The sequence below is a fragment of the Ranitomeya variabilis genome, chromosome 2, assembly GCF_051348905.1.
Source record: "Ranitomeya variabilis isolate aRanVar5 chromosome 2, aRanVar5.hap1, whole genome shotgun sequence".
Taxonomy (NCBI): Eukaryota; Metazoa; Chordata; class Amphibia; order Anura; family Dendrobatidae; genus Ranitomeya; species Ranitomeya variabilis.
Window position 1 is genome coordinate 1042941728 of NC_135233.1, and position 16279 is coordinate 1042958006.

The 16279-nt window shown below is 43.4% G+C and overlaps 1 protein-coding gene across 4 annotated transcripts in view; it reads left to right on the forward strand.

Annotated features, from left to right (window-relative positions):
• The window catches only part of LPIN1 (lipin 1), a 274958-nt gene that overhangs the window by 217402 nt on the left and 41277 nt on the right, over positions 1–16279 (forward strand). For all 4 annotated transcript variants that reach the window (XM_077291442.1, XM_077291443.1, XM_077291444.1 and 1 more), the window contains exon 9: positions 8287–8477. In XM_077291442.1, coding sequence (XP_077147557.1) covers positions 8287–8477 — 191 coding nt within the window. The remainder of the gene's footprint in view (positions 1–8286; positions 8478–16279) is intronic.

Genomic DNA, 16279 nt, shown 5'->3' on the forward strand with positions numbered 1-16279 from the left:
TCCCTGCGCTCTAACACCGGAGCAACGCGAAGGGATCACGTTGTTCCGGTGTTCTGGAAGGAGTCCCCGGATCCAAGATGGCCGCGGGACTCCTTCTGGGTCATGAATTGAGGTGGCTAGCCGGCGCCTGCTCAGAGCAGGCCCAGGAAAGCCTCCTGCACTGCCTGTCAGATCGCTGATCTGACACAGTGCTATGCAGTGTCAGATCAGCGATCTGATCTAATATAGTGATGTCCCACCCTGAGACAATGGTAGAAAGTAAAAAAAAAAAAAAATAGAATGTATAACAAAAATGAAAAAAAAATCCCCAAATAAAGGAAAAAAAAAAATTTCCCAATAAATCCATTTATTTATGTAAATTAAAAAAAAAAAAAAGTACACATATTTGGTAACGCCGCGTCCGTAACGACCCGCTCTATAAAACTATCTCACTAGTTAACCCCTTCAGTGAACACCGCAAAAAAATAAATAAAAAACAAGGCAAAAAACAACGCTTTATTATCATACGGGCGAACAAAAAGTGGAATAACACGCGATCAAAAAAACGGATATAAATAAACATGGTACCACTGAAAACGTCATCTTGTCCCGCAAAAAAAAAAGCTGCCATACAGCTTCGTCAGCAGAAAAATAAAAAAGTTATAGCTCTCAGAATAAAGCGATGCAAAAACAATTATTTTTTATATAAAATAGTTTTTATTGTGTAAAAGCGCCAAAACATAAAAAAAGTATATAAATGAGCTATCGCTGTAATCGTACTGACCTGAAGAATAAAACTGCTTTATCAATTTTACCACACGTGGAACGGTATATACGCGCCCCCCCTAAAAGAATTTCAGGAATTGCTGGTTTTTGTTCATTCCGCCTCCCAAAAATCGGAATAAAAAGCGATCAAAAAATGTCATGTGCCATAAAATGGTACCAATAAAAACGTCCCGCAAAAAACAAGACCTCACATGACTCTGTGGGCCAAAATATGGATAAATTATAGCTCTCAAAATGTGGTGATGCAAAAACTATTTTTTGCAATAAAAAGCGTCTTTTAGTGTGTGACGGCTGCCAATCATAAAAATCCGCTAATAAACCCGCTATAAAAGTAAATCAAATCCCCCTTCATCACCCCCTTAGTTAGGGAAAAATAATAAAATTTTAAAAAATGTATTTATTTCCATTTTCCCATTAGGGTTAGGGCTAGGGATAGGGCTAGGGTTAGGGTTTCAGTTATAATTGGGGAGTTTCCACTGTTTCGGCACATCAGGGGCTCTCCAAACGCGACATGGCGTCCGATCTCAATTCCAGCCAATTCTGCGTTGAAAAACTAAAACAGTGCTCCTTCCCTTCCAAGTTCTCCCATGCGCCCAAACAGTGGTTCCCCCCCCATATGGGATATCAGCGTTCTCAGGACAAATTGGACAACAACTTTTGGGGTCCAATTTGTCCTATTACCGTTGGGAAAATAAAAATTTGGGCGCTAACATTTCATTTTCGTGGAAAAAAATATATTTTTTATTTTCACGGCTCTGCGTTATAAACTGTAGTGAAACACTTGTTGGTTCAAAGTTCTCACAACACATCTAGATAAGTTCCTTGGGGGGTCTAGTTTCCAATATGGGGTCACTTGTGGGGGGTTTCTACTGTTTAGGTACATCAGGGGCTCTGCAAATGCAACGTGACGCCTGCAGACCAATCCATTAAAATCTGCATTCCAACCGGCGCTCCTTCCCTTCCGAGCTCTCCCGTGTGCCCAAACAGTGGTTCCCCCCATATATGGGGTATCAGCGTACTCAGGACAAATTGGACAACAACGTTTGTGGTCCAATTTCTCCTGTTACCCTTGGGAAAAAAAATTGAGGGCTAAAACATCATTTTGTGGAAAGAAAAAATGATTTTTTAATTTTCACGGCTCTTCATTCTCAACTTTAGTGAAACAATTGGCTGTTAAAAGTGCTCACCAAACATCTAGATAAGTTCCTTAGGGGGTCTTCTTTCCAAAATGGGGTCACTTGTGGGGGGTTTCCACTGTTCAGGCACATCAGGGGCTCTCCAAACGCGACATGGGTTCCAATCTCAATTCCAGCCAATTTTGCATTGAAAAGTCAAACGGCGCTCCTTCCCTTCCGAGCTCTGCCATGCACTCAAACAGTGGTTTATCCCCATATATGGAGTGTCAGCGTACTCAGGACAAATTGCACAACAACTTTTGGAGTCCAATTTATCCTGTTACCCTTGGGAAAACCAAAAATTTGGGGCGAAAAGATCGTTTTTTGTGAAAAAAAATATGATTTTTTTTTTTACGGCTCTACATTATAAACTTCTGTGAAGCACTTGGAGGTTCAAAGTGCTCACCACACATCTAGATTAGTTCCTTAGAGGGTCTAATTTCCAAAATGGTGTCAATTGTGGGGGGTTTCCACTGTTTAGGCACATCAGGGGCTCTCCAAACGCGACATGGTGTCCGATCTCAATTCCAGCAAATTTTGCATTGAAAAGTCAAATGGCGCTCCTTCCCTTCCGAGCTCTGCCATGTGCCCAAACAATGGTTTACCCCAACATATGGGGTATCGGCGTTCTCAGGACAAATTGTACAACGACTTTTGTGGTCCAATTTCTCCTGTTACCCTTGGTAAAATAAACAAATTGGATCTGAAGTAAAAATTTTGTGAAAAAAGTTATATGTTAAATTTTTTTAAACATTCTAAAAATTCCTGTGAAGCACCTGAAGGGTTAATAAACTTTTTGAATGTGGTTTTGAGTACCTTGAGCAGTGCAGTTTTTAGAATGGTGTCACTTTTGGGCATTTTCTGTCATATAGACCCCTCAAAGTCACTTCAAGTGTGAGGTGGTCCCTAAAAAAAATGGTTTTGCAAATTTTGTTGTAAAAATGAGAAATCGCTGGTCAACTTTTAACCCTTATAACTCCCTAACAAAAAAAATTATGTTTACAAAATTGTGCTGATGTAAAGCAGACATGTGGGAAATGTTGTTTATTAACTATATTATGTGGTATAACTCTCTAATTTAAGGGCATAAAAACTAAAAGTTTGAAAATTGCAAAATTTTCACAATTTTAAACAAATTTCCGTTTTTTTTCACAAATAAATGCAACTCATATCGAAGAAGTTTTATGACTATCATAAAGTACAATATGTCACGAGAAAACAATCTCAGAATCACCAGGATCCGTTGAAGCGTTTCAGAGTTATGACCTCATAAAGTGACAGTGGTCAGAATTGTAAAAATTGGCCCTGTCACTTAGGTGAAAACAGACTTCGGGGTGAAGGGGTTAAAAAAAGAAAAACTGAAATATCACATGGCCATAAGTATTCAGACCCTTTTCTCAGTATTGAGTAGAAGCACCATTTGAGCTAGTACAGCCATGAGTCTTCTTGGGAATGATGCAACAAGTTTTTCACACCTGGATTTGGGGATCCTCTGCCATTCTTCCTTGCAGATCCTCTCCAGTCCCGTCAGGTTGGATGGTGAACGTTGGTGGACGGCTATTTTCAGGTCTCTGCAGAGATGCTCAATTGGGTTTAGGTCACGGCTCTGGCTGGGCCAGTCAAGAATGGTCACAGAGTTGTCCTGAAGCCACTCCTTTTGTTATTTTAGCTGTGTGCTTAGGGTCATTGTCTTGTTGGAAGGTGAACCTTCGGCCAAGTGTGAGGTCCAGAGCATTCTGGAAGAGGTTTTCATCCAGGATATCTCTGTACTTGGCCGCATTCATGTTTCCTTCAATGACAACCAGTCGTCCTGTCCCTGCAGCTGAAAAACACCCCCATAGCATGATGCTGCCACCACCATGTTTCATTGTTGGGATTGTATTGGGCAGGTGATGAGCAGTGCCTGGTTTTTCCACACATGCCGCTTAGAATTATCACCCAAAAGGTCTATCTTCGTCTCATCAGACCAGAGAATCTTATGTCTCATAGTCTGGGAGACCTTGATGTGTTTTTAGCAAACTCTGTGTGGGCTTTCATATGTCTTGCACTGAGGAGAGGCTTCCGTCGGGCCACTCTGCCATAAAGGCCCGATTGGTGGAGGGCTGCAGTGATAGTTGACTTTGTGGAACTTTCTCCCATCTCCCTACTGCATCTGTGGTGCTCAGCCACAGTGATCTTGGGGTTCTTCTTTACCTCTCTCACCAAGGCTCTTCTCCCATGATTGCTCAGTTTGGCTGGATGGCCAGGTCTAGGAAGACTCCTGGTGGTCCCAAACTTCTTCCATTTAAGGATTATGGAGGCCACTGTGCTCTTAGGAACCTTGAGTACTGCAGAAATTCTGTTGTAACCTTGGCCAGATCTGTGCCTTGCCACAATTCTGTCTCTGAGCTCCTTGGCCAGTTCCTTTGACCTCATGCTCCTCATTTGGTCTGACATGCACTGTGAGCTGTGAGGTCTTATATAGACAGGTGTGCGCCTTTCCAAATCAAGTCCTATCAGCTTAATTAAACATAGCTGGACTCCGATGAAGGAGTAGAACCATCTCCAAGAGGGTCACAAGGAAATGGACAGCATGTGACTTAAATGTGAGTGTCTGAGCAAAGGGTCAGAATACTTATGACCATGTGATAGTTCCGGGTCTTTTTATATTAAACTAGCTGTACTACCCGGCTTCGCCCGGGTTAATGACTGCTGTTAGCAAAATAGAATGTGTTAACAAAAATTTATTCTGCACACAAAAACCACAAAACAAATAGATAGAAATGTAATTATTAAAAGGCAAAAACTAAGCAAATAGAAGCATTTCACAACATATATTAGCTTTGTTATACTGAGAATGTCTTTGTTGCCTATATTAACCAATCAGAGCTCAGGTTAATTAACTGTAGCAAAATAGAAGCTGAGCTGTGATTGGTTGCTATTGGCAGCCTGATAAATCCCCAGCCAACAGGAAGCCCTCCCCCCTGGCAGTATATATTAGCTCACACATACACATAATAGACAGGTCATGTGACTGACAGCTGCCGTATTTCCTATATGGTACATTTGTTGCTCTTGTAGTTTGCTTATTAATCAGATTTTTATTTTTGAAGGACAATACCAGACTTGTGTGTGTTTTAGGGCGAGTTTTATGTGTCAAGTTGTGTGTGTTGAGTTGCGTGTGGCGACATGCATGTAGCGACTTTTGTGAGATGAGTTTTGTGTGGCGACATGCGTGTAGCAACATTTTGTGTGTTGAGTTGCATGTGACAGGTTAGTGTAGCAAGTTGTGTGCAGCAAGATTTGTGCATGGCGAGTTTTGCGCGTGGCGAGTTTTATGTGTGGTGCATTTTGAGTATGTGCAAGTTTTGTGTGAGGCAACTTTTGCATGTGGTGCAACTTTTGTACATGTGGCAATTTTTCTGTGTGTGCAAGTTTTGCATGAGGTGAGTTTTCCATGAGGTGAGTTTTGCACGTGTGGCGAGTTTTGCGTGAGCCTAGTTTTGCATATGGCGAGTTTTGCATGTAGCGAGTTTTGAGTGGTGACTTTTGTGTTTCGACTTTTATGTGGCGAGGTTGGTGTGTGTGTGTGGTGAAATGTGTGCTGAGGGTGGTATATGTGTTCAAGCACGTGGTAGTGTGTGGCGCATTTTGTGTTTGTGTTCATATCCCCGTGTGTGGTGAGTATCCCATGTCGGGGCCCCACCTTAGCAACTGTACGGTATATACTCTTTGTCGCCATCGCTCTCATTCTTTAAGTCCTCATTGTTCACATCTGGCAGCTGTCAATTTTCCTCCAACACTTTTCCCTTCACTTTTTCCCCATTATGTAGATAGGAGCAAAATTGTTTGGTGAATTGGAACGCGCGGGGTTAAAATTTCACCTCACAACATAGCCTATGACGCTCTCGGGGTCCAGACGTGTGACTGTGCAAAATTTTGTGGCTGTAGCTGCGACGGTACAGATGCCAATCCCGGACATACACACATACATACATACACACATTCAGCTTTATATATTAGATATACCTGTATGTAATCTCCTGTATATAGTATATACCTGTGTGTCATCTCACCTATATATAGTATATATCTGTGTGTCATCTCCTGTATATAGTATATACCTGTATGTCATCTCCTCCTATACATAGCATATACCTGTGTCATCTCCTCCTGTATATACTATATACCTGTAGGTAATCTGCTCCTGTATATAGTATATACCTGTGTGTCATCTCCTCCTGTATATAGTATATACCTGTATGTCATCTCCTCCTGTATGTAGTATGTACCTGTATGTCATCTCCTCCTCTATATAGTATATACCTGTGTGTCATCTCTCCTGTATATAGTATATATCTGTGTGTCATCTCCTCCTGTATATAGTATATACCTGTGTGTCATCTCCCCTGTAAATAGTATATACCTGTGTGTCATCTCCTGTATATAGTATATAGCTGTATGCCATCTCCTCCTGTATTAGCCCTCGTTCACACGTTATTTGGTCAGTATTTTTACCTCAGTATTTGTAAGCTAAAATGGCAGCCTGATAAATCCCCAGCCAACAGTAAGCCCACCCCCTGGCAGTATATATTAGCTCACACATGCACATAATAGACTGGTCATGTGACTGACAGCTGCCGGATTCCTATATGGTACATTTGTTGCTCTTGTAGTTTGTCTGCTTATTAATCAGATTTTTATTTTTGAAGGATACCAGACTTGTGTGTGTTTTAGGGCGAGTTTCGTGTGTCAAGTTGTGTGTGTTGAGTTGCGTGTGGCGACATGCATGTAGGGACTTTTGTGAGATGAGTTTTGTGTGGCGACATGCGTGTAGCAACTTTTTGTGTGTCGAGTTGCATGTGACAGGTTAGTGTAGCAAGTTGTGTGCAGCAAGTTTTGCGCATGGCGAGTTTTGCGCGTGGCGAGTTTTATGTGTGGTGCCTTTTGAGTATGTGCAAGTTTTGTGTGAGGCAACTTTTGCATGTGTTGCAACTTTTGTGCATGTGGCAATTTTTCTGCGTGTGGCAATTTTTCTGCGTGTGCAAGTTTTGCGTGTGGCGAGTTTTGCACGTGTGGCGAGTTTTGCATGTGGAGAGTTTTGCGCGTGGCGAGTTTTGAGCGGCGACTTTTGTGTTTCTACTTTTATGTGGCGAGGTTGGTGTATGTGTGGTGAAATGTGCACTGAGGGTGGTATATGTGTTCGAGCACGTGGTAGTGTGTGGCGCATTTTGTGTGTGTGTTCATATCCCCGTGGTGGTGTGATTATCCCATGTTGGGGCCCCACCTTAGCAACTGTACAGTATATACTCTTTGGTGCCATCGCTGTCATTCTTTAAGTCCCCCTTGTTCACATCTGGCAGCTGTTAATTTGCCTCCAACACTTTTCCTTTCATTTTTTCCCCATTATGTAGATAGGGGCAAAATTGTTTGGTGACTTGGAAAGCGCGGGGTTAAAATTTCACCTCACAATATAGCTTTGACGCTCTCAGGGTCCAGACGTGTGACTGTGCAAAATTTTGTGCCTGTAGCTGCGACGCCTCCAACACTTTTCCTTTCACTTTTTCCCCATTATGTAGATAGGGGCAAAATTGTTTGGTGAATTGGAAAGCGCGGGGTTAAAATTTCACCTCACAACATAGCCTATGACGCTCTCGGGGTCCAGACGTGTGACTGTGCAAAATTTTGTGGCTGTAGCTGCTACGGTTCAGATGCCAATCCCGGACATACATACATACATACATACATACACACACACACACATTCAGCTTTATATATTATATTTGCAAAAATTTCAACATTTCTGTTCTTTTTCAGTCAAGATGTGGTGCAGAGTGTACATTAATGAGAAAAAAATGACCTTCTTTGAATTTACCAAATGGCTGCAATGAAACAAAGAGTGAAAAATGTAAAGTGTCTGAATACTTTCCGTACCCACTGTACTTGTATAAAGAAAAAAAAAGTCGTTCCCAATGGTGGACAACCCTGTGTGAGCGCGCCGTGAGCAGAGTATTCTTTGGAATTGTTGCCCCCTTTTTTGCAAGTAATGCACTTTAAAGGGGTAGTAACATACTTTTTTTTTTAAACAGAAAGTGCGCCACCCTTGCCTGGAGGCTATATGTGGTATTACATTTTGGCCGCAGTCACTTGAATGTTAGCTTGTGGGCAAATGAGGCAGAATTGTTTTTATAATCTCATCCTACCCCTTAAAGTGTTGTATCTACTATAAAGCCTTCGGACCCCTCAGCTTTTGGGGGCTTTGCGCGTATGTGTAACCTTCCTCCTGCCTGTCCCTGTGTGTCGGCACTCCATTACATGTGTAGTGGTCTTCTGTAATCTCACTGGTTGTGTGATTGCTCTATTTTAGTGGGGACGCGGCCACCGCTGTGAAGAGCGCAGGAGAGAACGGGGTCCGCTCGGCTAATCAGTCCCCCCAGTCTGTAGGAAGCTCCGGAGCAGACAGCGGAGTAGAAAGTATCTCTGATGGTTTGCGGGATCTGCCGTCCATCGCTATATCGCTGTGTGGAGGCCTCAGCGACAACAAGGAGCTGACAAAAGGTAAAATACTCAGCGCTTCCAAGCTCCGTGGTGACATGTTGTGAAAGGCCTGTGGTTCGGGCTGGTGAAGGCCTTAAAGGGGTTCCAGATATCTCTTATTAATAGGGCCCCCAGTGATCAGCACGGTTTCCCCTATCGTAAGGATAAGGGGTAAATTGCGATTTCCTATGGGGAGGGAGGAACCACAGTTTATGTATATAGGGGTATCCCTAAACTTCCCTGTTGGCAGATGTCAGGAAGAAAAGGGTGGGGCTGTTGGATTTTAACATGCTCAATCATTTTTTTAGCAGGAAGAATGAGGTGTTCGGTAGCAGTTAACTCCCACGTCCCTATTCAGAACCCTGCAAGGTATATGATAGGGAATCTGGAGGAAAACTAACTCTTGCCATACACGTTACACAGCTGTCAATCATACTACTTAATAGTTTACAAGTTTGCCAACATTGAAGCATTAGTTTGATCATACTCTACACGATGCATAAAAACATAATAATTTTTCTTGAATAGAATCTGCTAGCAGCATGATGTAGGGGCAGAGAGCCTGATTCCAGCGATGTATCGCTTAGTTTACTGGGTGTAGCAGATGCAGTTTTCTCTGCTGCAGATCTAGCAGAGCTCTAATGCTGAGCTGGGTATAGCCCCGCCCACACCACTGATTGGCTGCTCTCTGTGCACACTGCAGTGGTGGGGGCAGGGTTGGACTAGGAGGTACGAGACACCTAGTCCGGTAGTGATAATTTACTGCTAATAAAACACTGATTTTATTGAAACAGTAAAACACAGACCAGTAAATGACACATCACTGGAATCAGGGTCTCTGCCCCTACAAAATGCTGCTCTCAGATTACATATCAAAAACCTGCTCATGGATTCCCTTTAATATCAATCAACAGCAAACACCCTGCTTGTTGACAGCTTCTATATGGTAGAATAAAGACAAACTAAAAGAATAGTGGAAATGGCGATAAGTTTGTCATGTTGGATTATATTTCATGTTTATTTTATTAATCAACTTATGTTTAATGATGCCATTCAGACAAATTAGGATTTTTTTTTATGTTTTTTTTTTTTTTTTGTGTAAATGCTCTTCAGTTCCTATACATGGTAATGACACCCCACATTATTATTATTATTTATTATTATAGCGCCATTTATTCCATGGCGCTTTACATTTTCATTCACTATTGCTACCAAATTTTTCTCTCTGAATGGCATCATCATTGTGGGTTCAGTCTAACTGGTCATGGAGGTGTCGGTCCCCCAAGATTTCCTTCATTCTGCCTTGCAGCTTTCCCCTTTCGCTGTTGACAGGTTTACCCCAGCGGCCGTTATTTGTTCTACCCTGGAATGGCTGCACATAAAATCCTCCCCGGCAGAGAGCCAGCTGCATTTTTATTTTATTTTAGATTGCACAAACATAAAACGGTCCCTTGTACATATGCGATTTGTCATCCTGACCTCGAGGAAAAGCGGCTTCCAGAGAACAAAGAAAATAAAATGCCAGAGAAATGAACAACCTGTTCTACCGAAGAAACAAAACTCAGCGTTAATTTAAAAATTCAAGATGATCTGCAATTTACAGGGAGCTGCCAAACCTCAACCAGCGAGCGTGTATTCTACAAAATAATCCCCGCAGTAAAAGGACATTTTATTGTATGCTTTTATTCCAATGGGGTTATCTATACTATCTATCTATCTATCTATCTATCTATGTATCTATCTATCTATCTAATATGTATCTACAGTTGTCCTCAAAAGTTTACATACCCCGCTATTCCCCGGCCTCTCCCCTCTGTCAATCCCTTCACTGGCTCCCCATTGCCCAGAGACTCCAGTACAAAACCCTAACCATGACGTTCAAAGCCATCCACAACCTGTCTCCTCCATACATCTGTGACCTCATCTCCCGGTAATTACCTACACGCAACCTCCGATCCTCACAAGATCTCCTGCTCTACTCCCCTCTTATCTCCTCTTCCCACAATCGTATACAAGATTTCTCTCGCGTATCACCCCTACTCTGGAACCCTCTACCACAACACATCAGACTCTCACCCACCATCGAAACCTTCAAAAAGAACCTGAAGACCCACCTCTTCCGACATGCCTACAACCTGCAGTAACCACCGATCAACCAAACCGCTGCATGACCAGCTCTATCCTCGCCTACTGTATCCTCACCCATCCCTTGTAGACTGTGAGCCTTCACGGGCAGGGTCCTCTCTCCTCCTGTACCAGTTATGACTTGTATTGTTTAAGATTATTGTACTTGTTTTTATTATGTATACCCCTCCTCACATGTAAACCGCCATGGAATAAATGGCGCTATAATTATTATTATTAATAATAATAATAATAATAATAATAATACCCCAGCAACATTTTTGCTTTCTTGGCCTTTTGTCAGAGAATATGAATGATAACACCAAAACTTTTTCTCCACTCATGGTTAGTGGTTGGGTGAAGTCATTTATTGTCAAACTACTTGTCATAATGACAACCCAAAACATCCAAATGACCCTGATCAAAAGTTTACATACCCCATTTCTTAACACCGTGTATTGCCCCCTCTAACATCAATGATAGGTTGAAGTCTTTTGTGGCAGTTGTTGATGAGGTTCTTTATTTTCTCAGATGGTAAAGCTGCCCACTGTTCTTGGCAAAAAGCCTCCAGTTCCTGTACATTCCTGGGCTGTCTAGCATAAACTGCGCGCTTGAGATCTCCCCAGAGTGGCTCAATGATATTGAGGTCTGGAGACTGAGATGGCCACTCCAGAACCTTCACTTTGTTCTGCTGTGGCCAATGACAGGTCGACTTGGCCTTGTGTTTTGGATCGTTGTCATGTTGGAACGTCCAAGTAAGTCCCATGCGCAGCTTCCGGGCTGATGAGTGCAAATTTGCCTCCATTATTTGCTCATAACATGCTGCATTCATCTTTCCTTCAACTTTGACTAAGTTTCTGTGCCTTTGTAGCTCACACATCCCCAAAACATCAGTGATCCATCTCCGTGCTTTACAGTAGGAATGGCGTTCCTTTCATCATAGGCCTTGTTGACCTCTCTCCAAATGTAACGTGTATGGTTGTGGTCAAAAAGTTCAATTTTGGTCTCATCACTCCAAATTACCTTGTTCCAGAAGTTTTGAGGCTTGTCTCTGTGCTGTTTTGCATTTTGTAGGTGAGATACTTTGTGGTATTTGTGCAGTAATAGCTTTCTTCTGGAAACTCAACCACACAGCCCATTTTTCTTCAAGTGCCTCTTTATTGTGCATCTTGAAACAGCCACACCGCTAGTTTTCAGAGAGTCCTGTATTTCAGCTGATGCTATTTGTGGGTTTTTCTTTGCAGCCCGAACAATTTTCCTGGCAGTTGTGGATGACAATTTTGTTGGTCTACCTGACCGTGGTTGTTTTTACAGAGCCCCAGATTTTCCATTAATCACAGCTTCAATTCTACTGACTGGCATTATCAATTCCTTGGATATCTCTTTGTATCCTTTTCCTGTTTTATACAGTTCAACTACCTTTTCCTGTAGATCCGATGACAATTCTTTTCCTTTCGCCATGACTCACAATCCAGAAATGTCAGTGGCTGGATGAAAGATGCAAGAGTCTGTCTGGATTCCCGAAAATTAATCAGCTTTTATGCACACACACTGATTACAAGCAAACACGTCACAGGTGAGGATGTTACCTTTAGTAGCCATTCAAACCCATTTGTGTCAACTTCTGTGCATGTTATCAAGCCAAAATTACCAGGGTATGTGAACTTTTGATCAGGGTCATTTGGACGTTTTGGGTTGTCATTATGATTTAAAAAGAGAAAACACAGTAGTTTGACAATAAATGGCTTCATCCAACCACTAACCATGAGTGGAGAAAAGGTTTTGGTGTTATCATTCATATTCTCTGAAAAAAGGCCAAGAAAGCAAAAATTCTGCCGGGGTATGTAAAATCTATCTATCTTAAAAAAATACGGTAACAGAACCGAATAAGCCAGAGATGGGTGCAAGGCCTCCCAGACAACTATCCAGTTATCATATATATCATATAAGAAAAGGAGGCAGCACTCAAAAAAATTAAAGTGAGAAAAGAGAAAAGGGGACTTTATTAGCCCATCTGGTGTATCAATGTTTCGGCTGTGAACAGCCTTTCTCAAGCCGTTTTACTGTTTTAGAGAAATCCATAGTTGAATTTTTATGCTAATGAGATGTAAGTGCAGTGAGCGAGCGCTGCACTCACAGCTTTACTACCACTTTCCTTATTCCCTGCCCCCCTGCCTCACCTCCCTAGGTCACTCATGTTTCAATGACCTGTCAGCCAGTGATGAGTAGAAATGCAGGAAAGCTGTAAGTGCAGTGCCCACCCACTGCACTTGCCACTCATTAGCATACAATTTCAACTACCGTATATACTCGAGTATAAGCCGAGATTTTCAGCCCAAATTTTTGGGCTGAAAGTGCCCCCTTGGCGTATACTCGAGTCACGGTCGGCGGTGGGGTCGGCGGGTGAGGGGGAGAGGGCGCTGATGCATACTCACCTAGTCCCGGGGCTCCTGTCGCTCCCCCTGCCCGTCCCACGGTCTCCGGGTGCAGCAGCCTCTTCCCCTGAGCGGTCCCACGCTCATTAGAGAAATGAATAGGCTGCTCCACCTCCCATAGGGGCGGAGCCGCATAATTCATTTCTCTAATCAGCGGTGCCGGTGACCGCTGACAGAGGAAGAGGCTGCGGCACCGAAGACCAGCTGTCCGGGGAAGGAGCGGGACGCCGGGAGCAGGTAAGTATCGCATATTCACCTGTCCGCGTTCCACACGCCGGGCGCTGTCTCCATCTTCCCGGCGTCTCTCTCTCTCCGCTCTGACTGTGCAGGTCAGAGGGCGCGATGACGCATATAGTGTGCGCGCCGCCCTCTGCCTGATCAGTCAGTGCAGAGAGACGCCGGGAAGATGGCGCCGAGGAGCTGCAAGAGAGGTGAGTATGTGTTTTATTATTTTTATTGCAGCAGCAGCACAGCTATGGGGCAATAATGGACGGTGCAGAGCACTATATGGCACAGCTATGGGGCAATAATGGACGGTGCAGAGCACTGTATGGCACAGCTATGGGGCAACGGTGCAGAGCACTATATGGCACAGCTATGGGGCAACGGTGCAGAGCACTATATGGCACAGCTATGGGGCAACGGTGCAGAGCACTATATGGCACAGCTATGGGGGCAATAATGGTGCAGAGCACTGTATGGCACAGCTATGGGGCAATAATGGTGCAGAGCACTGTATGGCACAGCTATGGGGCAATAATGGTGCAGAGCACTGTATGGCACAGCTATGGGGCAATAATGGTGCAGAGCACTATATGGCACAGCTATGGGGCAGTAATGGTGCAGAGCACTATATGGCACAGCTATGGGGCAACGGTGCAGAGCACTATATGGCACAGCTATGGGGGCAATAATGGTGCAGAGCACTATATGGCACAGCTATGGGGCAATAATGGATGGTGCAGAGCATTGTATGGCACAGCTATGGGGCAATAATGGTGCAGAGCACTATATGGCACAGCTATTGGGAAATAATAAACGGTGCAGAGCACTATATGGCACAGCTATGGGGCAATAATGGTGCAGAGCACTATATGGCACAGCTATGGGGCAATAATGGTGCAGAGCACTATATGGCACAGCTATGGGGCAGTAATGGTGCAGAGCACTGTATGGCACAGCTATGGGGCAATAATGATGCAGAGCACTATATGGCACAGCTATGGGGCAGTAATGGTGCAGAGCACTGTATGGCACAGCTATGGGGCAGTAATGGTGCAGAGCACTGTATGGCACAGCTATGGGGCAATAATGATGCAGAGCACTATATGGCACAGCTATGGGGCAGTAATGGTGCAGAGCACTATATGGCACAGCTATGGGGCAATAATGGTGCAGAGCACTGTATGGCACAGCTATGGGGCAATAATGGTGCAGAGCACTGTATGGCACAGCTATGGGGCAATAATGGTGCAGAGCACTGTATGGCACAGCTATGGGGCAGTAATGGTGCAGAGCACTGTATGGCACAGCTATGGGGCAATAATGATGCAGAGCACTGTATGGCACAGCTATGGGGCAATAATGGTGCAGAGCACTGTATGGCACAGCTATGGGGCAATAATGGACGGTGCAGAGCACTATATGGCACAGCTATGGGGCAATAATGGTGCAGAGCACTGTATGGCACAGCTATGGGGCAATAATGGACGGTGCGGAGCACTATATGGCACAGCTATGGGGCAATAATGGTGCAGAGCACTGTATGGCACAGCTATGGGACAATAATGGTGCAGAGCACTATATGGCACAGCTATGGGGCAATAATGAACGGTGCAGAGCACTATATGGCTCAGCTATGGGGCAATAATGGTGCAGAGCACTATATGGCACAGCTATGGGGCCATAATGAACAGTATGGAGCATCTATTTTTATTTTTGAAATTCACCGGTAGCTGCTGCATTTTCCACCCTAGGCTTATACTCGAGTCAATAAGTTTTCCCAGTTTTTTGTGGCAAAATTAGGGGGGTCGGCTTATACTCGAGTATATACGGTATGTATTTCTCTAAAACAGCAAAAGGGATTTCGACAAGAAAGGTAAGGGGTTACTCAGCATGAAAACGGCTTTACATACATGCCCTTAGTGTGGGGTATAAACTCCTGATGACATGTTCTCTTTAAGTACATTGATAATGTCATTATTTTACAGTTTTACTACATGGAAAGATTGTACAATACAAAATGATAGCTAATGAAACGGATCTTAGACCTGATGAAGCTAGTGTACTTACTTTGAAAATCCATTCAGAATGCCTATACAATACAGATAGTAAAATGTGCTATGGTTGAGGACCATGCTCGGTTGACTTACAAGACTAGAAGCATGTTTAGAGAAGAAGGGGCCATGTCTTATGGATGGAGAAAACATTACCTGATTCAGGAGATCAGAAAAATGACATCATTATGTCAAGTGACGTGTCCGTGATGTCAGCACCGGGGTGTGGTGATGTCACAGGGACTCACGAGCAGTCATAATTACAAATATTAACTACTTGTTGCTGTAGAAACATCTAATCCTGTTTTTATATTTCCTACCAATGTATGACTTAAATATTCATGCTAAATTGTTCCCGGATCCTCCACTGTACTCTGCAAATTTCATTAAAACATGCAGAAATAATGCAAACAGCTCCGCAGCCAGAGGCTCGTGTGCCATCTGTTTGTACTCGATATGTCTGCCTTAATAACACAGACTGGATGCTGTCGCAGACAGAGCTGCATCTATGGACGTTCTGCTCGGGGTGACACCTGCCGTAGATCTACAGAGCTGATTGTGCCCAGCGAAGCCAAAAATATTTTCCCCTTATTAGCGGCAACACGTTAAAGAGAATGTGAAGGAGATTACAGTTTTTTAAAGTATTTTTTAGTAAATTTCCACTTCTTTTGTAAGAATATTTTGTTTATTTAGTGGTTAAGGATGGCCTGTCAATCAACATAATATGTAGGTTTATTTTTCTTTTAACCTGGCGTAAATGCCGCTGTTCTCCTGAATCTGGCGTTGTTTTTCTTTTGTTCCTGCGCCTCTCCGTTCCTGAGATATGGCCCTCTCTTCCATGTATGTTTTTTATTTATTATTAGCCAACTGGGTGGGTGTGGTCTTCAAGAGTTCCCTCTACTGAAGACTTGCGGCTCACGCCCACTTGGCTAAAAAGGCTACAATCACATACAGAAAGAGAGGGCCATATCTCAGGAAAGGAGAGGCG